This window comes from Nylanderia fulva, unplaced genomic scaffold (assembly GCF_048542155.1).
Source record: "Nylanderia fulva isolate GAGA-0341 unplaced genomic scaffold, ASM4854215v1 Scaffold65, whole genome shotgun sequence".
In the NCBI taxonomy this organism is placed as follows: domain Eukaryota; kingdom Metazoa; phylum Arthropoda; class Insecta; order Hymenoptera; family Formicidae; genus Nylanderia; species Nylanderia fulva.
In genome coordinates, this window is record NW_028190753.1 from 282,649 (window position 1) to 304,717 (window position 22,069).

General features: G+C 29.7%; 1 protein-coding gene across 5 annotated transcripts in view; it reads left to right on the top strand.

Moving 5' to 3' along the window:
* The window catches only part of LOC114931315 (uncharacterized), a 45,465-nt gene that overhangs the window by 8,885 nt on the left and 14,511 nt on the right, over positions 1-22,069 (top strand). For 4 of the 5 annotated variants that reach the window (XM_029303290.2, XM_085488203.1, XM_029303291.2 and 1 more), the window contains 5 exons: positions 112-289; positions 1,046-1,267; positions 4,420-4,649; positions 10,565-10,768; positions 11,521-11,577. In XM_029303290.2, the coding sequence (XP_029159123.2) occupies positions 112-289; positions 1,046-1,267; positions 4,420-4,649; positions 10,565-10,732 (798 nt within the window). In that variant the 3' untranslated portion in view covers positions 10,733-10,768; positions 11,521-11,577. Of the gene's footprint in view, positions 1-111; positions 290-1,045; positions 1,268-4,419; positions 4,650-10,564; positions 10,769-11,520; positions 11,578-22,069 lie in introns of those variants that run through there. The other variant, XM_085488204.1, reaches the window with a different exon arrangement.

A 22,069-nucleotide genomic window follows, 5' to 3' on the forward strand; every position in this document is an offset into this window, starting at 1 on the left:
TATATATATATATAGTATATATATATATATATATATATATATATATATATATATATCTGGACATTACTGACAAATGAATTTTTTTCTAACTTGATTCTTGTTGCTATTCAGGTAGAGATACTTTATATAACCGTAAGCATGCTTAATCGATTTCTTAAAGCGGATTATATAAGAAACTATCCATTGTCATCTTTGGAAGTCATAATAAATTCAGGTGCGATACTTCAGCCACAAGTACACGAAAAACTGAGACGTACCTTACCAAATGTTCTGATATTACAAAGTTATGGTAAGTATTCCAGTGTAATAAAATGTCATAAATATATCAATATATACATATGTATATTTCATAATCAAAATAATATCAATACATAATAAATAATAGTGTCTTATGTGGCAAGTGCGGAAAATAACAAATTACATCGCGGGTGAAGTTGCCGCATGAGCTGAAGGCGTATGATGCATTCACACGAGTACGAGTGTGAATGCATCATACGCTAAGGCGAACGCGGCAACTTTACGCGCGATGTATTCGTTGCCCTCCGCACATGCCACATACAATATTTTTTGTAATGCCTATCGCAAAAGTTTGATTTGAGATGTTTTTACTCATGTACTTATCTCTTGATTTTTTCGGTAATAAAGTCTTCGTGGCAGATTCAGCTGCTTCTATAAGTTCTAACGGCGTGGACAGTCTTGAACAATCGTTTCTTTTATCCATTTGATCCTTCTTGAATAGTGAAGGTTATAACAAATTGACGTTTTGTCTCGCGTGAATTTCGTTACGTTTGTTATGTCAATCGAGAAGAAAGAAGATTTTTTCCCGCACTAGTGCGGTAAAGTAAATAATAAAGATGCTTTTCTCGCACTAGTGTGATAAAGTAAGACATGGAATCGTTGAGGAATAAGCCATTTTTCGCACGCTAAACAGCAATCAAAAATCGAACTTTGACAACAGGCATTGCAAAAAATAATATACATATAATAATTATTAAAGAATATTTATCCTCAAAATTCTATTATTCTATATGTTGTATTTGTATAGGAATGACAGAAATATGTGGATCCGGTACATTGCAACTTCCAAATCACAAGGCCGGATCTTGCGGGACTGTAATCGGATATGTGGAAATGAAGATTGTAGACCCTGAAGACGGAAAAGTTCTTAGTCCAAATAATCAGGGAGAATTGTGGATAAAGACACCGACCATGATGACTTGCTACTACAAAAATCCTAAAGCAACTAAAACCATTATTGACGAGAAAGGTAGAAAAAATACCATTCTTTTGCGCGCATTCGTGCAATGTAAACAATATAATTAAATTAATTTTTTTATATACAAATATTCAATTATTTTCGTATATCTGTATTCCAACTAATCAGTTAAAGTATCATACAACAAGAATAAAAATTTTATGCTAATTAATTTTTCTTTCTTTAAATGGGAATATTTTAATTTAAAAAATCTGTTATGTATATATATGTATAAATAGCTGTTTTAATTTCCTACAAAAATAATAGTATTCAAAATAAAAATTTTACTCAAAAAAATAAAAAATAGAAATTCATACAAAGATAAGTTTTAGAAATTGTTTAACACTGATCTGTGCAGAATAAAAATGACATTATTTTATAAAATAATTTTTAACAGTAATTCGGTTTTTTTACAAGTGCTCTATATACTTACAAGGGAATCGTCGGAGGTGTCTCTCACCGAGTTTGATGCATTTTAGATATGTTGTAGACTGTAGAGCATTAAACGATATTAGACTCATATAAACCATCTTTCTTATTGTTAGATGACTAGATAACACAAGTGCATGCTTCGCGCGCGCTAAACAAACGTTTTCTCCGATAAAGTACATAAGTTTAATTTGCTGAATTTTAATTATGTACATAACTTTAATTCTCAAATTTTTTTTATATACATGATTTTAATTCATCGAATTACAATTGTGTACATAATAGAAAAGGAAATTCAAATTATGTATATAATTGAAATTCAGCAAATTAAAATTATGTACATAATAGAAATTTGGAAATTCAAATTATGTACATAATAGAACACATCATTTTTACATTACAAGGCGCTCAAACGCTACGCACCTATCCTAATCACGAAAATATCGCAACGCGCCAGCATTCAATCAGCATCGCAGAAAAAGAGGCTTCAACGCTTTGATATATTCGAGTAATCGACTTAACATACACTTTTTAAGGAAAACTACAACACAAGCGCACGCTTTGTGCGCGCCATTGATGTTATATGCTTTGATTTAATATTATTTAGAACAACTGTCAAACTATTAACCTTTGCAATGACAGCTGTTTGATATAAATATAATACACAATGCGAATCGAGACAATCAATCAGCAACTCGAAAAAGCGACAACAATACATGCGAGAATCGATTTTGCATGCCTTTACACTTTTTAAGGAAACGGTTTGTACCACTTTTCATTTCGTTTGTACCTCTACGCGGGTTGAAATAGAGGATATTTAAAATTTGTGAAAGGGGTAACGTTGCTATTTTTTAAGATATTTCAATTCTGTAAACGGCTGCTTCCAATTCGTTTGTACCCATTTATACCACTTTCTATTTCATTTGTATCCCTACAGGAGTGGAAATTAATTCGCCGTATTTCGATTATGTACATAATTTTAATATGTTGAATTTTTATTATGTTCATAATTGAATTCGCCAAATTTCTATTATGTATATAATTTTAATTCTCTGAATTTCTATTATGTATTTATTTAAATTTAATTAATTATAATTTATTTTCATTATATACATAATTTTAATTTATCAAATTTTTATTATGTGCATAATTCTAATTCCCGAATTTCTATTATGTACATAATTTTAATTCTCGTATTTCTATTATGTACACAATTTTTATTCGTGAATTTCTATTAAGTACAATTTCAGTTATTTACATAATAGGATTTCGGCGAATTAAATTATGAACATAATAGAATTTAAAGAATTGAAACTATGTACATAATTTTAATTCGCCGTATTAAATAGAAATTTACGAATAAAAATTAGGTACTTAATGGAAATTCATCGAATTTTTATTTTGTACATAAATATTCTTTATTTTTATTATGTATTATATAATTCTAATTATCCGAATTTCTGTTATGTAAATAATTTTAATTTGTTAAATTTCTATTATGTACATAATTTTAATTAACTGAAGTTTTATTATGAACATATTTTTAATTAATTGAATATCTATTTTCCTTTCTAAGTAAGAAAATGTAGTCGGAATCACTTAATCACAAAATTAATAAACATTTATTGTTAGTTATCACGTTATACAATTATTTACACCAAATTATTCAATATACATAACTATCACTATACTAACCCCTCGATACATACAATTGTCAAAATATGAATTTATCGAATATCCATTATGTACATAATTTGAATTCACCGAATTTCTATTTTCTTTTCTAACTAAGAAACTGTAGTCGAAATCATTTAATTACAAAATTAATAAACACTTAGTTATCATATTTTAACAATTATTTACACCAAATCATTTAATATACATAACTATCCCTACACTAACACCTCGATACATACAATTGTCAGAATATGAATTTATCGAATATCCAATAGGTACATAATTTTAATTTGCCGAATTTGTATTATGTGTATAATATAAGAACAGGAATTAAAATTATGTACGTAATAGAAATTCGAGAATTAATATTATGTACATAATAGTAATTTGATGAAGTAAAATCATATACATGATAGAAATTCGATGATTTAAAATTATGTATATAATAGAAATTCGGTGAATTAAAATTATGTACATAATACAAATTCGATGAAATAAAATTATATATATAATGGAAATTCGCTTACTTACATATTGTTTTGCTGTCCTCTTGGCAATAGCATTAGATTAAATGACAGCAAATGTTCGAATACCCGCACGAATGCAGAACGAAAAATAATTAATGTATTATAATATATTTATATAAAATTTTGATAACTGTCAAACTGTTAACCTTCTCAACAACTGCTCGATGCTATGAATCTAACACATAACAATGGCAAATCGGAACAGTCGATCAGCATCGCGGAAAAACGACAACAATATCAATAACATGCCTTTTTTAGAATAGAATTATCTCAATGTTCAGGGGTTAAAACATTTCTTCGAAAATAACGGAATAAGATAAATATCTAAAAAAAAATATGGGTCTAATATTTTTTCATGCTCTATAACATATTCAAAACGCATCAAGATTGGTGAGGGACACCTCAGACGATTCTCTTGTTAATACCAGTGTAAAAAATTTGTAGTTGGAAAATTTATTTTTTTTTAACGAGATAAATTATAAAAAAAATATTGTACCATAAAAGTAAGTATGAATTTATTTATGACTTTAGGATGGCTGCATTCTAGTGACATTGGTTACTTCGACGAAGACGGAGAACTTTTTATTGTTGATAGAATGGGCGAATTTATAAAGTATAAAGGGTATCAAATTTCACCTGGAGAAATTGAAGGTATTTTAGTAACACATCCAGCAGTGATAGAAGCTGCAGTAGTAGGAGTACCTCATCCAGTAGATGGTGAACATCCTGTTGGTTTTGTTACAAAAATACCTGATAAAAAGGTATAATCTTATTTCAATGATAATAAAATCAGAGAGCGAGATTCTATAAAATAGTAATTTAGCAATTTGAGAAGTTTTGAAAATTGTTTCATTAATTTCTTTAAAAAATTTAATAAAATTTTTAATAAACTTGGATTATAACAAAAATTCGTAAGGATTATCCATAAATGAAATATATATATATAAAATAACATCTCACGCTATTCAAACTGCCGTCATTATGCATATATGAAAGGTGACATTTCAACGCATCTTTTTTTGGTTTTGGTGCATGTTTTTGTGATTGTTCATTATTGAAACGAAAATAGTGAAAATGGAGGAAAATAAAGTCCATTATCGTCATTTAATGTCATTTTATTTTCATAAAAAAGTACAACTAGATAAATATAATAAATAAATTAAATAATAAATTTTATTAGTTATAAATAAAATTTGCGAGGTCTGTGAATGTGGTGCGATTGCAAAGCGTACGATACAAAAGTAATTCGATTTAGAAGTGACGTTTTCGATGTTGAAAATCAACATCGCTCCGGCAGGCCGTCGACCATTGATAATAACCAACTCAAGATATCAATTCGAACTAACAATAAGACACGTTACACGACTCGAGTCATCAAGAGACACGGTAGTGTCTCGCGACCAGTTAAGGGCGTAGCGGAGACACCGTGTATCTTAACGCGAGTCAGACATTTGAGTCTTTATAATATTTCGAATCCTCAATAATGGCTGAAGCAATCGAGTTTATACTAGACTTAATCGATAGATTGAGTTCGAATTATATAATAAAAGTGTCTTTATTTCTGCTCTACGTGATTTGTAAGCAGAGATATATAAATGCAAAGTCGAAATATGAAAAATTTCTATTAAGAAACGTCCCCGTCATCATTATTGTCATCATCATCGACCACGCATACATAGTAGTATCGTGCTACACGTATTCACACGTATACAACACATGCGCACACATATATCACACGTACACAACACATGCAAGATGCATGTAGTGGTAATTTTGTCCATCTCGCACGTTTTACAACAGATGGCGATAGTGGCGCTCCGCCATATCGGCAGCGTGCGGGGTTATGTTGGCTAACTCTCTCTCTCTCTCTCTCTCTTTCTCACACACACACTCTCTCATTCTCACTCACTCACTCACTGTTCGTCTTGTGTACTTATTTAGTACATTCATGATTAAACATCTATATGCATTAATGTGAAATTTACTTACAATTAGTTTACTTGAAATATTCAATCTCTAAAGTGTTTATCTTATAAGATAGAAAAAATCTGAGTAAATAATAAGAAAAAAAAAACAAAAGGATTATTATTGTCATAATTTTTTATCAATTAAGTACTCTCAACTATCCAATAATTAAATAAATACGTACAAATGTGCGCGCGTGTACACACATACACCTATTGATATTAAAGAGATTGAAGGAGAGGAAGGAGAAGATAAAAATTTAAATATTCACATATATTTTCAAATATTATATATGAATTTATAGTTTACATATCTAATTAATAATAAATTTCTAATTATATTAAACATATTAAAATAAAGACATACATGTATTTATCAAATGAATAAAATTATTGAATACAGACTTAAAAAATTTATTAAACATAGACTTAAAAAATTAATTAATTAAACATATTCCAAATTTAGAAAAAATAAACTTTATTTATATATGCAACAGCTTTTTAAACTAAATTTTGAAATTCTATTTTATATTAAACAATTATCTCAATCAACATCTACGTCCACATTAGCTGCACTGCAGACTACCTCTACAGCCACATTATCTGCTCCGCGGATATAGCGTTATGCCAATTACGATACATTACATGTACTTACTTACTTACTTGCCTTTACTGTACCAACTCTTGTTCTTTCCACGTAATCATGTTTTTACAGTTATCGTTTGCTGTATATCTTCCAGCAAACTTTATTTCGTGTGAAGTGTATTTAATTAATTAAATCTCTGCGAAAGATTGAGAAGATGAAGGGATAATTCAAACTATGAAGACATGGTTACATGGAAAAGACAAGAGTTGATACAATAATAAAGACATACATGTATTTGTATCCTGCTGGCATAAGGTTATAGAAGTTGATTGAGATTGAAAAATAATAATGAAAATAATAAAAAAAATAAAGACACATGTATTTGTATCGTGCTGGCATAAAGTTATAAAAGTTGATTGAAATTGAAAAATAATAATAAAAATAATTAAAAAAAGGAAATATTCAATCATCATTTACAAGCATATTTGAAATCTGTAGAATAAACAGTTATTGCAAAAAATGTGGAGCATTTGAGCTCTAGTAAATCTAAAAATAAATGTAAACATCAATTAATAATAACTAATGTTATATATATATTATATATATAAACCAATTTGTTGTAATATTCACTATAAAAGGTTGTAAGGATAAGATGGCTAAAAGTGAATAATTTAAAAGATAGTTAACATAATTTTACATAAACTGAAATATTTCATAAAATAAAATATTTGTAATATTTCGAAGTTTATGTAAGATTATGTGAAAATTGTACCTTTACAACTTTTTATAGTAAATATTGCGAGGAATCGATTTATATGAGAAAAATTAAGGTAATTCTATTTTGAAAATATAAATGACCTTTAAATAACCTTGAAAATCGCCGTTTAGGAAAAAGTCTGTGTCAACTTTTTCTTTTTCGAAATCCTGCAACTTTTATCTAAATTTAATAGAAAATGTATAAAAAATGCTCGACATTAGTACACACACACACACATACACACACACACACACACACACATATGGGTAAATTTATATAAATAGAGTGCTTTAGGAGGAATGATCAGGATTCTAGGATATGATTGTACGCATCATTTTAAGCAAAGAAGTTTAGATAAACATGTTTAATAATTGTTCTATTCCGGTCATAAAAATATACAAAAATGAATGATATAATCTCTAAAAACTCACCTTTAAAGAAGGTAAAAAAAGGCGACCAGTTAAGGGCACGCTATTAACAAAAATTATTTATTGCAAACCCATGTAGAATCCTATCCTATTGCAAACCCATGTAGAATCCTATGAAAAATTAATCATTGCAAACCCATGTAGAATCCTAGGCAAAATTAACCATTGCAAACCCATGTAGAATCGTACCCATTGCAAACTTATGTAGAATCCTATGAAAAATTAACCATTGCAAACTCATGTAGAATCCTATGAAAAATTAATCATTGCAAACTTATGTAGAATTGTATTAAAAATTATCCATTGCAAACTTATGTAGAATCCTACATTGCAAACCCATGTACAATAGAATTGTATGAAAAATTATCGATTATAAACCCATGTACAATCGTAACAAAAGTAATGAAATAAAAAAAAATTGCGCCAAGTGAAAGTAGAAACTTGTACCAGTGGAAAATTAAAGTTGCAGACATATATAGAGTCGTATAATGAATCAGTAAAAATTTAAATTTACAAATGTAGAATCGTACCATAAAAAAACTTATCTTTTTAAAAAAAAGATAAACAAGATGCCAAGTCCATGCGCCATGTGAAAAAGAAATAAAAAAATTTTAGTTAAAAAAACTGGGCGCGCTGCTAAGTTTCAAAATTATAATGCACCTTAAAGTAACATTAATTAATTTAAACACAAAACATATTTTAACTGTAATGAGTTTAAAAGTAACAATTTAATTTTAATATTGTTAGAATATTATTTAGCAGCGCTCCCAGTTTTTTTAACTAAAATTTTTTTATTTCTTTTTCACATGGCGCATGGACTTGGCATCTTGTTTATCTTTTTTTTTAAAAGATAAGTTTTTTATGGTACGATTCTACATTTGCAAATTTAAATTTTTACTGATTCATTATACGACTCTATATATGTCTGCAACTTTAATTTTCCACTGGTACAAGTTTCTACTTTCACTTGGCGCAATTTTTTTTTTATTTTATTACTTTTGTTACGATTGTACATGGGTTTATAATCGATAATTTTTCATACAATTCTATTGTACATGGGTTTGCAATGTAGGATTCTACATAAGTTTGCAATGGATAATTTTTAATACAATTCTACATGGGTTTGCAATGGTTAATTTTTCATAGGATTCTACATGAGTTTGCAATGGTTAATTTTTCATAGGATTCTACATAGGTTTGCAATGGGTACGATTCTACATGGGTTTGCAATGGTTAATTTTGCCTAGGATTCTACATGGGTTTGCAATGATTAATTTTTCATAGGATTCTACATGGGTTTGCAATAGGATAGGATTCTACATGGGTTTGCAATGGATAATTTTTGTTAATTGCGTGCCCTTAACTGGTCGCCTTTTTTTACCTTTTTTTAAAGGTGAGTTTTTAGATTAGAGAGACGCGGAGATATTCCACATATCTCATATATTGTGAAATAAAATCACTTGTATTTGAACATTGCATTTTAAAAATGTTTACGAACTTTTGTTATTATCTAATATTTCTAAGATTTTTATTTTTTACTCATTTAACTTTGTAAATATTTCACAAATAGACATGTGTGTACGCGTTTCTTTATTTTTTTATAACATAAATACATATGTCTTAATTAAATTAAATAAATTAAAAGATTAATAATACATGTACAGAATACAAGTGGCGTAAGTGAAAGTGAAATTTTCATTATGTAAATGTAAATTAGATAAATTTTTGAAAAAAAGATTCTAAATGCATATGCAAGTTTCAATGTATTATAACGCATTTATTTCATTAAATCATAAATTGCTAGATATATGACTTTTTCTCGCAAATAATATGAATTAAAAAAGCGTGAGTTAATAGTAAAATGTACTCTAAACTTTATTTCTTCGATTATTTATATATTACATTAAAATTGAAGACGATTTAGATTATTAGCATTTCTTTATTGTGTAATTCAATAAATAAAAGTTGAAAATAATAATGGACAATACGCGGCATTTTTTATAAATACAAATAGAAATAATAGTAACGAGATCCATTAAACAGATTTTTTTTTGCTAATGAAATAAATTCGTACTTAATGGAATTTCAAAATCAACTTTCTAAAAAACAAATAGATAAAAAAATTTTATTGTATTTATATTTACATAAGAAATTATATTTATATATTTACATAAGAAATTTTTTCCATTTTCTTTGTCCATTATTCTATATTTGCAAGATGTTCCATTTTAACTTTTGGATGAAAAGTTTTCGAAAACTATTTTTTTCATAATATAATCATTTTTTAATAATTTTACTTTAATAAAATTTTTTGCATAGAATAATGAAATAAATTATATATAATTGATAAAAGCAATAAAGTATACTCTTGTGACTAAAAAAATTACAATTTGCAATAAAAAACAACTACAAACTATTTTTAAATGATTCCATGTTTTCCTTACATCAATTCATTAATTTTATTATTCTATGCAAAAACTTATTAAGGTAATTTTATTAAAAAATATACTACGCGATAGTTCATACTTTTTGCCAAAATGTGTCAGCTTAAGGTATAAAATATCTCGTAAATCATGTATTTTTCGACTGTTTTTACTGCAACAATTTTGTACACAAACTACTATAAAAAATCGATTATAAACAATTTATGTAAAAAAATTATAGTAATTCTGTTTTAAAAAAATAATAATGATCTCAGAATCTCAAAAATGCCTCCATTTAAAATAAAACTATGTTACTAGACGATCCCACCCTCTCCTTAAAATTTTACAACTTTTGAATAAAATATTTTCCGATGAAAGCCTTGGTTTTTGAAAAATTTCAATCCGAAAGTTAAAATGCAATGCTTTGTATGAGTGGGTGTGTGCGTGTGTATTTCTTGTATAAATGTTGAAAGAATATACAATTATTTTTATGGAATAAATATTTATTTTTTGTGTAGGTAACAGCGCAAGAATTAATAGAGTTTGTGTTGAATAACATAAAAGATCAATATAAGCTTCTAGCTGAAGTAATATTTCTGGATGCTTTTCCATATATTGGTTTAAAAATTGCCAAGACAGAATTAAAAAAGAAAGCTAGAAATCTGGCAATTGAATACAAAAATTAATTATATCTAATTACTGGTTATTGTACTTAATTATAGGTAAAATTATTATTACTATTATCTCATTATCTTGTGATTATCATTATCTTATGATTATATTCTAATTATTATGTTTTATTATGTATAATTATACTGGTCGACACCATTTTGGCCTTAAAGCAAACGATGCTGTTTCTGATAGATTTTAATGCGCTGATTACTTGCTTACAATCAGAAAATGTCGGATCACGTAAAGTTTTTGAGATATTCTAATCTAATGGTGCTAAAAGTGAGGTTTTTAGGCCCTTTTTAATGACTTATAAAATCTCTAACTTATCTTTCCAACGCATATTCGGTTACTATGACTTGATTTTTTTATCTTTTGGAGATATTTAAGTCCTTTTATTTTCTCTACACACATAGGTATACTCTCTCGCGTTGAAAAACAAAAAAAAATAAATTTAGTCTAGCTCAGCGAAAAAAATTCAACCTTAGCAATCGAATAAGCGTTGGAAAGGGTAAGTATAAGCTGTACTTACCCTGTCCAACGCATCGTTGAAAATAAGCTAAAATTTTTTGCCCATCTTTTTTGCCCTAATCTTTAGATTAAAATATCTCAAAAACTTTACGTGATACGACATTTTTTGAACCAGATTCGTAATCAGCTCATCAAAATCTATTAGAAACAGCTTTGCTTGCTTTAAGTCCAGAAAAAAGTTGTATTTTTGTCGACCCATGTGTTATTATTGTGTTTATTAATATAGTTATTACATTTAATAATTTTATTATTAATAATTATTGTAATAATTTAGAGGGCGAGGAACAATTCTTCTTTTAATAAAATATACTTTTATTATACGTCACGATAATACGTGTTACAAAGCGAATGAAAGATATAGAAGTAAGTACGAAAAAGAAAGAAATCCCTAGATGCGCACGCAATACATAAAATAAGGTAGTTGGAATGAAAATTACTCTTTTAACAACAATAAATTATATTAGTAATTATTACAATTATCATTTTTTTGTCTTTTCTGGACAATAGTGAATTTATAAACTTATACATATAATTAGAAATGTTTAACATTAAAAAATTATAAAAATTAAGAAAAAATTAAAGATTAAGGGAAAAAATTCAAATGATTCAAACAATACAATTATAAGGATAGAAAGAATATATTGCTGTAAAGAGCCTAATACTTAGCAATTCACTAAACCAAGGAACAATCTCTAAATTGAGATTTAAATTCCTTTTCCCTTTACTTCCCCTAAATTGATGTAGACGAGAAAAATATATCGGTCCGAAAAAGTCGACTGAATCGAGAATTGAACCCGAGACCTTTTGCTTACCGGGCGACTGTTCTTTTCACCTAAGCTATTCAGACACCTTAATGATAATATATTATATATTTAATAATAATAAAACTATTCTATAATAGAATGATTTAGGACTATTATGCATAATGTTTTGCAAAAATTAAAAAATAGAGAATATAAAAATGAGCAAATAAAAAAGATCATTCATAATGATTGATATAGTGAAACTATATAATCATCACATTGATATTTTATTAAAACTTAATCATTACCCGTAAAGATATAAAAATTTTATAAAAGGAAATATAAGCATATAACATTTAAAAAGGGCCAAAACCGATAGTGTATGATTTAATCAAAAATATAGTCATGCAGTTTGGTTGAGAAGAAATAAAGGATTTTATTATTTTTATTATACACTGACAAGTTCTTACATTTTTACTTATTAAAACTGTTTATTTTGATATGTATTAATTGTGTTGTATCTCAAGTAGCAAAGTGACGTCAAAAGACGTAATTATGACGTCTATTTTTAGTCATTTTTGGTCTATGACGTCAGCGACTAATAATGGACGTTTATAAGACGTCATTTTTTAGACTAAATAAAGACGTTATTTTGAAGACGTTCTAATCCTAGTTCCTTAATTTATCGCTATGCGATGCACGATGTCTTCTATCTCGTATGTAAGTTTTAATCAGAGAATTATATAAAGCTGGCAAAAAGAGACTGTTAAGAGTAAAGTATTATAGGTATATTCTTCTAATGTAAAATGTACTCGGTAACAGAAGAATGATTTTTTAACAAATAAATTTACGAGATATAAATGTGTGTAAATTTATTTATATTAAGACATTCTTCTGTGGTCTAATATACTTAAAATTTGTATATTTTATATTATCGAATATATATTTATTTATATTTGTTGAATGAGATCTCTTACTATAGGTTATAACTGATACTATATGTTAATTAATTGTTAAAATTGTAAAAATTTCATCAATTTAAATCTTATATTCGTCATATTATTTTGTCAATAAGACGTCAAAATAACATCAAAAGACGTCAATAAGTCGTCAAAAAATGACGTCTCATGGATGTGACATATTGACGTCATTTTCGTGCCTCATAAGATCTAACAGGGACGTCTCATTGGTCTTTTTGTGGCCAAAACTAGCCGTCATTATGACGTCATTTTGCTACTTAAAATAGGGTCACTATTTATATTTCGGGAATTGGCAACACTGATGTCATGTGAGTCCATCTGACGGTTCCATCGTAAAGTTTGACATTTTTGACGATATACGTACTCAGAACATTTTGTCATACGGACGCTATTTGTTTATTTTATATTTAGTTGAAAGTTTCGTCTCGGCAAAAAATGGAACTGAATCGTGGACATTTTCGTGCAATGATTTTTACAACCTTCGACGTGGATTATCACAACAAGAGTGCGTCAATCAACTTAATTTGACTTTTGGCGATGAAGCTCCATCAAAAACCACTGTGTATCGCTGGTATAGTGAATTCAATCGTGGTCGTAGTTCGCTGTCCGACGAATTTCGTGAAGGTCGTCCAAAATCGACTGTAGTGCCAGAAAACATCGATGCTGTGCACGAAATGATTAAGCAAGATCGTTATGTAACCTATTGTGAGATTGAGGCATCCTTAAGCATTAGTTCCACCAGCATATATGCGATTTTACATGAACACTTAGCTGTGCGAAAGTTATGTTCGCGTTGGATCCCACATAATTTGACAATCGCTCAAAAAAAGGCTCGTGTCGATTGGTGCAAAGAAATGCTTAAAAAATACAATCGCGGTGCTTCAAAAGACGTTTATAAAATCGTGACAGGTGACGAATCATGGATATATTTGTATGAGCCCGAAAGTAAGCAGCAGTCGACTGTATGGGTGTTCCAAGATGAACCAAATCCAACAAAAGTTGTTTGCGCACAAAGCACTTCAAAGAAAATGGTGGCCTGTTTCTTCAGAAAAACTGGTCATATTGCAACAGTGCCTCTAGAGGATCGTAGAACAGCAAATTCTGAGTGGTACACAACCATCTGTTTGCCAGAAATCTTCGGTAAAATAAGGAAAACAAACAAGAGACGTCGGATTGTTTTTCATCATGACAATGCGAGCTCTCACACATCGGCTCAAACAAGAGACTATTTGAGCACTCAAAACATCGAATTGATGGGTCATCCGCCGTACAGCCCTGATTTGGCACCCAATGATTTCTTTTTGTTCCCATCCGTGAAGAATAAACTGCGTGGTCAACGATTTTCATCGCCCGAAGAAGCTATTAAAGCGTTCAAAAATCATGTTTTGGAGATACTTCATTCGGAATGGAATAAATGCTTTGAAAATTGGTTTAAGCGCATGCAAAAGTGTATCGATCATCGTGGCGAGTACTTTGAAAAACAATAAAAATATATTCGCAGCTTAACTATTTGTTTTTGTTCCTATTCCCGAAATATAAATAGTGACCTGATTGTATATATTTTAAAATGTATAATTTAATTTCACAAAATAATATTTTATCGTTTTTATTTATTAATATTTAATAATATATAAAAGGTCATCTAAGATTGTGTTTTATCAATATTTGATAAATCTTTGTTCTGTTTGTATTTGTTGGGCATTACAACTCACAGACTCAGATGGCGCTCGCGGATGCCAATCGCTCTCTCGATCCCCCCCTCTCTCTACCCTACTTTCGAGCCGTATTAAGTTTATTGTATTCTCCCGGGATACTACTTATTTGTTGTGTATATCACCGAGGCGGGTAACGATCTCAACTTGATGTGATTTAGTGAATAATATATTCTTAAATATGTCTTATTACAAACGTGGAACTTGTTTGACTTTTCCGCGCCTTAGTGCGACTCTGATTCTCACACACGCACACATACACACCGTATTTCTGTTTACGCATACGTACGCCATATATGCTTCGCGTACGCGGTAACTTAATTTACCGTAACGTACATAACACTCTCCCTGCTAAACAAAGAAATACATTCGTAGAAAAGAAATATACGTGAGAGTGTTCGATAAGAAAGAAAAGAAAGAAAAAAAAAAACAAAATTTATCGAAAGTATAAATGTGACAAATATGTATATATGTTTTTATTTGAATTGAACTTCGTAGTCTTTAAAACTCATAGGTAGTCTACGTGATCTTCTCGGGGATCTTGAAACTCGTTTTGGAGTTTCCGCTATAGATTCTGTGACTCTTCCTGCAAAATTTTCTTGTGACTTATTAGAGTTTCCCAGTTGCCCGTAGGCATTGTTTGTTGATGCAACTCTTGTTGTAAATGCTCTGGTTTCCCTGGTGCTTGCTATAACGGCCTTTCTATTTTAGGCGAGGTATTTTTTACTGTAAAATCATTATCAAAAATTATATTATCTAACATTTTCAATGGTGTTTTCTTGCCTATCGTACGCATTTGATTAATGTGTCTTTTCCATATTCGTCCATCAACTATAGCTGAATTTAGTAGTGTAGTTTTCTTATCCGTTGTTTAACTTTTCCAAACAACCATTTATCGTGCCCTATATAGTTTCTGCAACTCACTCTCTTTCTTACCTCGAAAACAATAGGTGATTGCTTACTTTCTGTTTGTATATCTTCTTTTTTGGTAATACTAAATCTAACGCTTACGTAGTCTTCTCGTGAACATTACATAATTCCGCTAGTGATTTTTCTGTTGCGGCTTGACTAGTGTTTCTATACTGCATAAGTATTTGTTGTAATAAAATATATACATTAGATGAATTGCTTCTCATACGACGCAAAGATTTTTTTAACATTTAAACAAATCTTTCTGCTTGGCAATTTGTTGCTGGGTTGTACGGTGCTGCAAGCTTTAACGTAATTCCATTTACTTTTAAAAACGTTTTGAATTTTCTAGCTGTGAAAGTTGTTGCATTCTCAATTACAGAATATTTTGGAATTCCAAATGTAGCAAAGATTTTTCTACATAAATCTATTATTGTCTTTGTTATAAGGTTTTTAACAATATGCATTTCGGACCACTTCGTATATGCATCTACTAAAATAAAATAGTGATGTCCTAAAAATGGTCCCGCAAAATCTGCGTGTACTCTTTCGAAAGGGGTTATCGAAAGTTCCCATATGTGTGCTTCTATTTTTGTTGAGTTATTTCGAAAAGCATTGCAGTCTTTATAATTTCTTGTTAAAGATTCAATATTTTGATCAATATTTGGTCACCAAACGTAGCCTCTGGCCAGATTCTTCATTCTGACTACACCAAACTGTCCTAAATGGAGTTCTTGTAGTATTTTCTTACTAGTAGGAATAAGAAATGACTGTTTTATGATCTCTAAGAATTACTCCACTTTGCAATGTAAATTTGCGTGTATCTATTTGAAAATTATCGTATTTTTCTACTTTCTTTCCAAATGCTAATAATTTGTATAATTTTGAAAGTTTGACGTCTTTTCGTGTTGCTAATTTTAAATTTGTAACAGATAAGATTTTGATTGTATTTAATTGAAAAATATTAACAACATCGTAATTTGTACTATCATTTTTTATAGGAAGACGCGACAGACAATTTGCATGTAATTCTGATTTTCGATATTTAATTGAATAGTTAAAACCTTGTAAAAACAATGCATAATGTTGCATTCGCATAGCAGAAAAAAATAGGAAGGCTTTTATGTGGAGCAAAAATTTGTGATAACGCATGATGATCTGTAATTAACGTAAAATGTCCACCATGTACGTATTGGTAGAATTTCTTTACACCAAAGATAATAGCATAAGTTTCAATTTTAATTCATCAATTTGAGAATATGATTTCTGTGTATTTGAAAGAGTTTGCGACGCGTGAATAACTCGTTCTGTACCATCCGGATAAATGTGCGATAGCACTGCGTCTACCCCGTAAGGGCTTGCGTCTGCCGCTAATGTAATGGGTAATGTAGTCGAAATGCATTAAACATTTAGGACTTGTAAATGCTTTTTTTTACTAATTTAAAACTTACTTCACAGTTTTTAGACCAATAAAAAGAAGTATTTTTCTGTAATAACTTATTTAAGGGATACTATATGATTAAATTGAGATTTGGAATGAATTGGCCATAATTAATCATTACGAGAAAACTACGCATTCCCGCGGTTTTTGCATTTTGTTTATCGCTTCTATTTTATCCGGTGCCTTATGTAGCCCGTTTCTGTCAATAACATAATTACAATAATTAATTTGATCCTTAAAAAATTCACTTTTATTAAGATTGATTTTAATATTGTATTTTTGTAAACATTTAAAAACTGCTTCTAATTTTTGCAACTGATTGTTAATATCTTTTCCTGCAATGCGTATGTCATTTAAGAACACAGTATATTTTTTAGAATACTCTAGGTATATCTTTTAGAATACTCTCTATGGTTCTTTGCCAGATGACGGGAGCTGAAGCAACCGTACATCAAGCGGTTACAATGATAAAAGCTTTTATGTGTATTTAACGTAAAGAGATGTTGGTCTTCTGGTCGTACTTCCATTTGTAAATATGCTTTTAATAGGTCAATTTTTGAGAAAATTACGCCTCCGATTATTGTTGCTAAAAGTTCATCTGCAGTAGGAAGGAGATATGATCGTCAATAATTAATTATGCATTTAATGTGATACTGAAGTCTCCACAAATACGTATTTGCGCATTTTTTTTTTAATTGGGACTATTGGCGTAGCCCATTCTGCTGTACCTACTTTTTTAATGACTTTTACTTCCAATCTATATAATTCTTTCTCAACTAATGAACGTAATCAGAATGATACCGAGCGAGCTTTACAGAAAATTGGTTTCGCGTTTTCTTTTAGTGTTAACTTGCTTTGTACATGTAAAATCTTAAATATAATGGAAACTACCAGCCAGAAATGATATTGAATCAACATTAATTCGTCATCAAATCGACGTCAATTCATCGTTGAATCGACGTCGATCGGATAAATCGCCGTTGAATCGATGTTGATTCAATGTCTATTTGATCATTTATTTCTAGCTGGACTGTAATTAACTGATATTTATGGAAAAAAGTATTTAGTTGATTTATATCTACCGACTCTGTTACTTTTATAGATTCAGCATTATTAAGAAATTTTTTTATATTTTGTTCCTTTCGTAACTGTATTAGCCATTCTCGGCCTAATAGTGTGTTTCTTTTTTCTTTCGTAATGTATAAATTTAACTTACGCACGTCATTACAGCACCGTACATTAACAATTATGCATCCTTAATAATTGAATATTTTGTTGGTAAAACGAAACTAACCTTAGCTTTATAGAATAGATGAACAAATTTGGAAACAACTTACGTGCGAGGCTCTCGGCTGTATTAAAGATACAGCTACACCACTGTCAATCTCAAATTTAACCTCTTCATCATTCACCAGGAGGGTTGTAACTATTTTATCTTTAAATTGTTGTGTGTCATGCTGCAATTGTGTAATTTCCGTAATTGTATTTGTCTCTCGGTTCCGTTGAAAACATACTTTTTGTAGATGTCCGCATTGGCCACAAGAGTGGCATTTGATATTTTTGTTTAGTATACACTTAGAAGTTAAATGGTTTTGACCGCATCTAAAACATGTTATAGCATTAGTCGCATGATACAAATTTTTCCTTGTATTACTCGGATTGTACTTGGTATTTTTGCCTGTTTTATTTTTTTGTACATTTGTGTTATTAGAATAATTTGACTTATTAGGCTTATTTGAATTAGTATTTGTACGACGTGTAGATCGCTTAGTTGAATGGACTAGGCCGATCTCCATTTCTTCTTGAAATTGTTGTGCCCCTCTGTCCAACAATTCCATGGTTGTGACTACCTGCGTTGCTTTGTCCAGGGTAAGATCGGAGGTATTTACAATAGGCAAGCTTGGACTCTTTTATTTGCCAATCCAAAGACTAGCTGATTTCTGAGCGCCGTCCTTAAGTAGTCACCGAATTTACAATGTATGCTCAGTTTTTGTAAAGCAACAAGGAATTCCTGGGTGGACTCGCTCATTCTGTTTCCGTTGGTGGAATTTGAAGTTTTCCGCTATCTCGAGCGGCGGAGGGTCGTAAAATCCTTTTAGAATTGTGTAATCAGAGTCTCGTAATCCGACTCAAAAGGATTTTGAGGAGCTAGTAGGTCGCGAAGGACATCGAAAGATGTCGATCCCACGTAATGAAGTATGGGACACGTGCTTCGTCCTTGATTAAAAATATTCTAAAAGCTGCCTCTAACTTTAGAAGCCATTGTGACAAATTTGTATCGGTCGAATCAAATGGCTCAATAATAAATGTATTTGGTACTTGCCCTGTAGCCATGGCTATGCCTTTTATGAAAACAATTTTGTTGTATATGCAGTCACTGGCGGCAATGACAACTCGTCTCGTAACAAGGTTAGATCGATCCCGGTATAAATTCCTCATTAACTGTGAACTATATCCCGGTGTTTCTTCGTTATTTCGATCGCCTGGACGCCCGAACAGGTTATGGGCTCAGTTATCGATGTACAATAATTGTCGCTTGTCGCGCGCACGTGTCGAACAAGTGCAACACGTGTTCTACTGTTGTCTCTGGTGGAAATAATTTTACAATAATTTAAATTTATAAAAAATTAAAACTTTAAACAACAAATTGCAACTTTTTATAAATTCATGAAAATTGTAAAAATTTATAATAAATTGTAATAATTTGTATTTAGTTATAAAAAATATTTACATTTTAAAAATTTTAACAATTGTTTATGAACATTTTTAATTAATTGCAAAAGTTGTAGAATTTGTTTAAAAATTACAAATTTCTACAATATATCACTAAACGTTAATGTAGTTGTAGAAAATCATAACTTTCTAAGTAAATTTATGAAAAATTACAAATGTCTGACGGAAATAATTTTACAGTAATTTATGTATTTCTACTAAAAATAATAATTTTTAACAACAAATCATAACTTTACCAATTTCAGAAAATTGGAGGAATTCATAATAAGTTGTAATAATATTGTTGTGAGTTGTAAAAAATTGTTACAAAGTTTTTACAAACATTTGTTAAAGTATTGTAATAGTAAGTTGTAGAAATTGTAATTATCAAAAATCACAACCATTCACATTATTCTACAACTTTTCACAAATATTTTTAAGAGCAAGTATATAATTATTTAAGGCAAGTGAGGGAACATTGATCATAGTCATCATACTTCTGCATGAAAAATATCTAAAAAGAGGTCACTGTTCGCGTACAAAAAATGCTTTGTGTATCGTAACATTATCTATGCGTGGACGAATGAACTTATTTGTAGATATTTTTCATGCAGAAGTATTATGACTGTATCAATGTTTTTACTGTAATAATATTCCTTCACTACCCGTACAACCTATTACAACATAGAAAAAAACAACATAAAGGAATTATCATGATATGATAAGCCAAGTAGTGTTGGCGCCAAATGGCCTTTTATATCGTCGTCGACGGATGCTCGGTCCTCAAATTCCACACAGATGGATATCGCTCGGGTTATTAATTTTAATCAGGATGTGGATTAAGGATTAGTGATATATATATGTATTATGTTCCAGTTAAAAATGTATTTATTGCGATCCTCTATATATATATATCGTAGAGTCGTTACAGACGCCGGAGATTTCGCTGTGGTTAACGCCGCCAGAATGATAACTATAATTGTGATCTCTTTTCTCTCAAAGATCCACGTATTTATACGCGTTGTCCCAAAAAGTATTCCCACCCCAAAGTATGGGACCAATCGGAGCAGTTTTTATTTAAACAGCTTAAATCGTTTAGTCTTCACGAAAAACAATAACTTTGGCGAACGAGAGAGATTCGGTTTACGGTCGCACAAATAAATAAAAATGTAACAACACATTAAATTAAACCGGTCGAAGGACAAGTAGACGAAAATATAAATAAAATAAATCAACGTCTCTCTCGTTTTCCTTTCTCTTATACACGACTAAAATAAAATATATAAAAATGCCTACAGTAGAAAAGAAATATTTAAAAAATGTTTGAAACTCATTTTCTAAGATATTTTAAAAACGTTAAAATAATTGATTAAGTCCCTTTTTATTCATTAAAAAACGTTTATTTTAATGTTAATAATGTAAATATTTATTTAACGTTTATTAAATATTTTAAATAAAATTTATATTATATTAATATTAAAATAAACTATCAAGAGACTTCTCTTCGCTAGGAATAATAATATCTGGATAATAAAATTAGATTGACTACATTGGCTTCAAATATTAGATGAAAATTTACGTTTCGACCATATGGTTTGTGGTCCTTTTCAAAATTTACACAGAAATCTTAACCCATCACATTTACGAGATCGGAAGCGTGAAATTATCAAATATGCCGCACATCAAAAAGTCAAATTATCAAATCAAAAGCACAACGAGTATAATAAGTTATGATATGATTCGGTATACTGAGTACAGATTTTGTCATAATTTGACTTTGGTGTGCGGCATATTTGACAATTTCGCGCTTCCGATCTCGTAGATGTAATCGGTTAAGATTTCTGTGTAAATTTTGAAAAAGATCACAAACCGTATAGTCGAAACGAAAATTTTCATCTAATATTTGAAGCCAGTGTAGTCAATCTAATTTTATTAACCAGATATTAAAATAAACGTTTTTTTAATTAATAAAAAGAGACTTAACCAATTTGGCTCTATTTGGCGTGCGTGCACGCGCGCACACACACACGCGCGCGCGCGCGTACACACACACACACGCACGCACGCACACACACACACATCACTAGGGGTGTCATAACGGAATACTTTGAGACGACTCATTAATAATAAAGATTTCTTATTTGCCATCTTGAAGATTTACACTTATCATTTTATTATACATTTACACTTATTTAATTGATTTGTTAATCAGTACTTAGTAACGCTTATCTTTTTGTAAACATAATTCATTTATTCATTCGATCTCAATACATAGTTCTGTAAAGACAACATTATATCGTTCTTTAAATAAATTGTATTTAGTTCA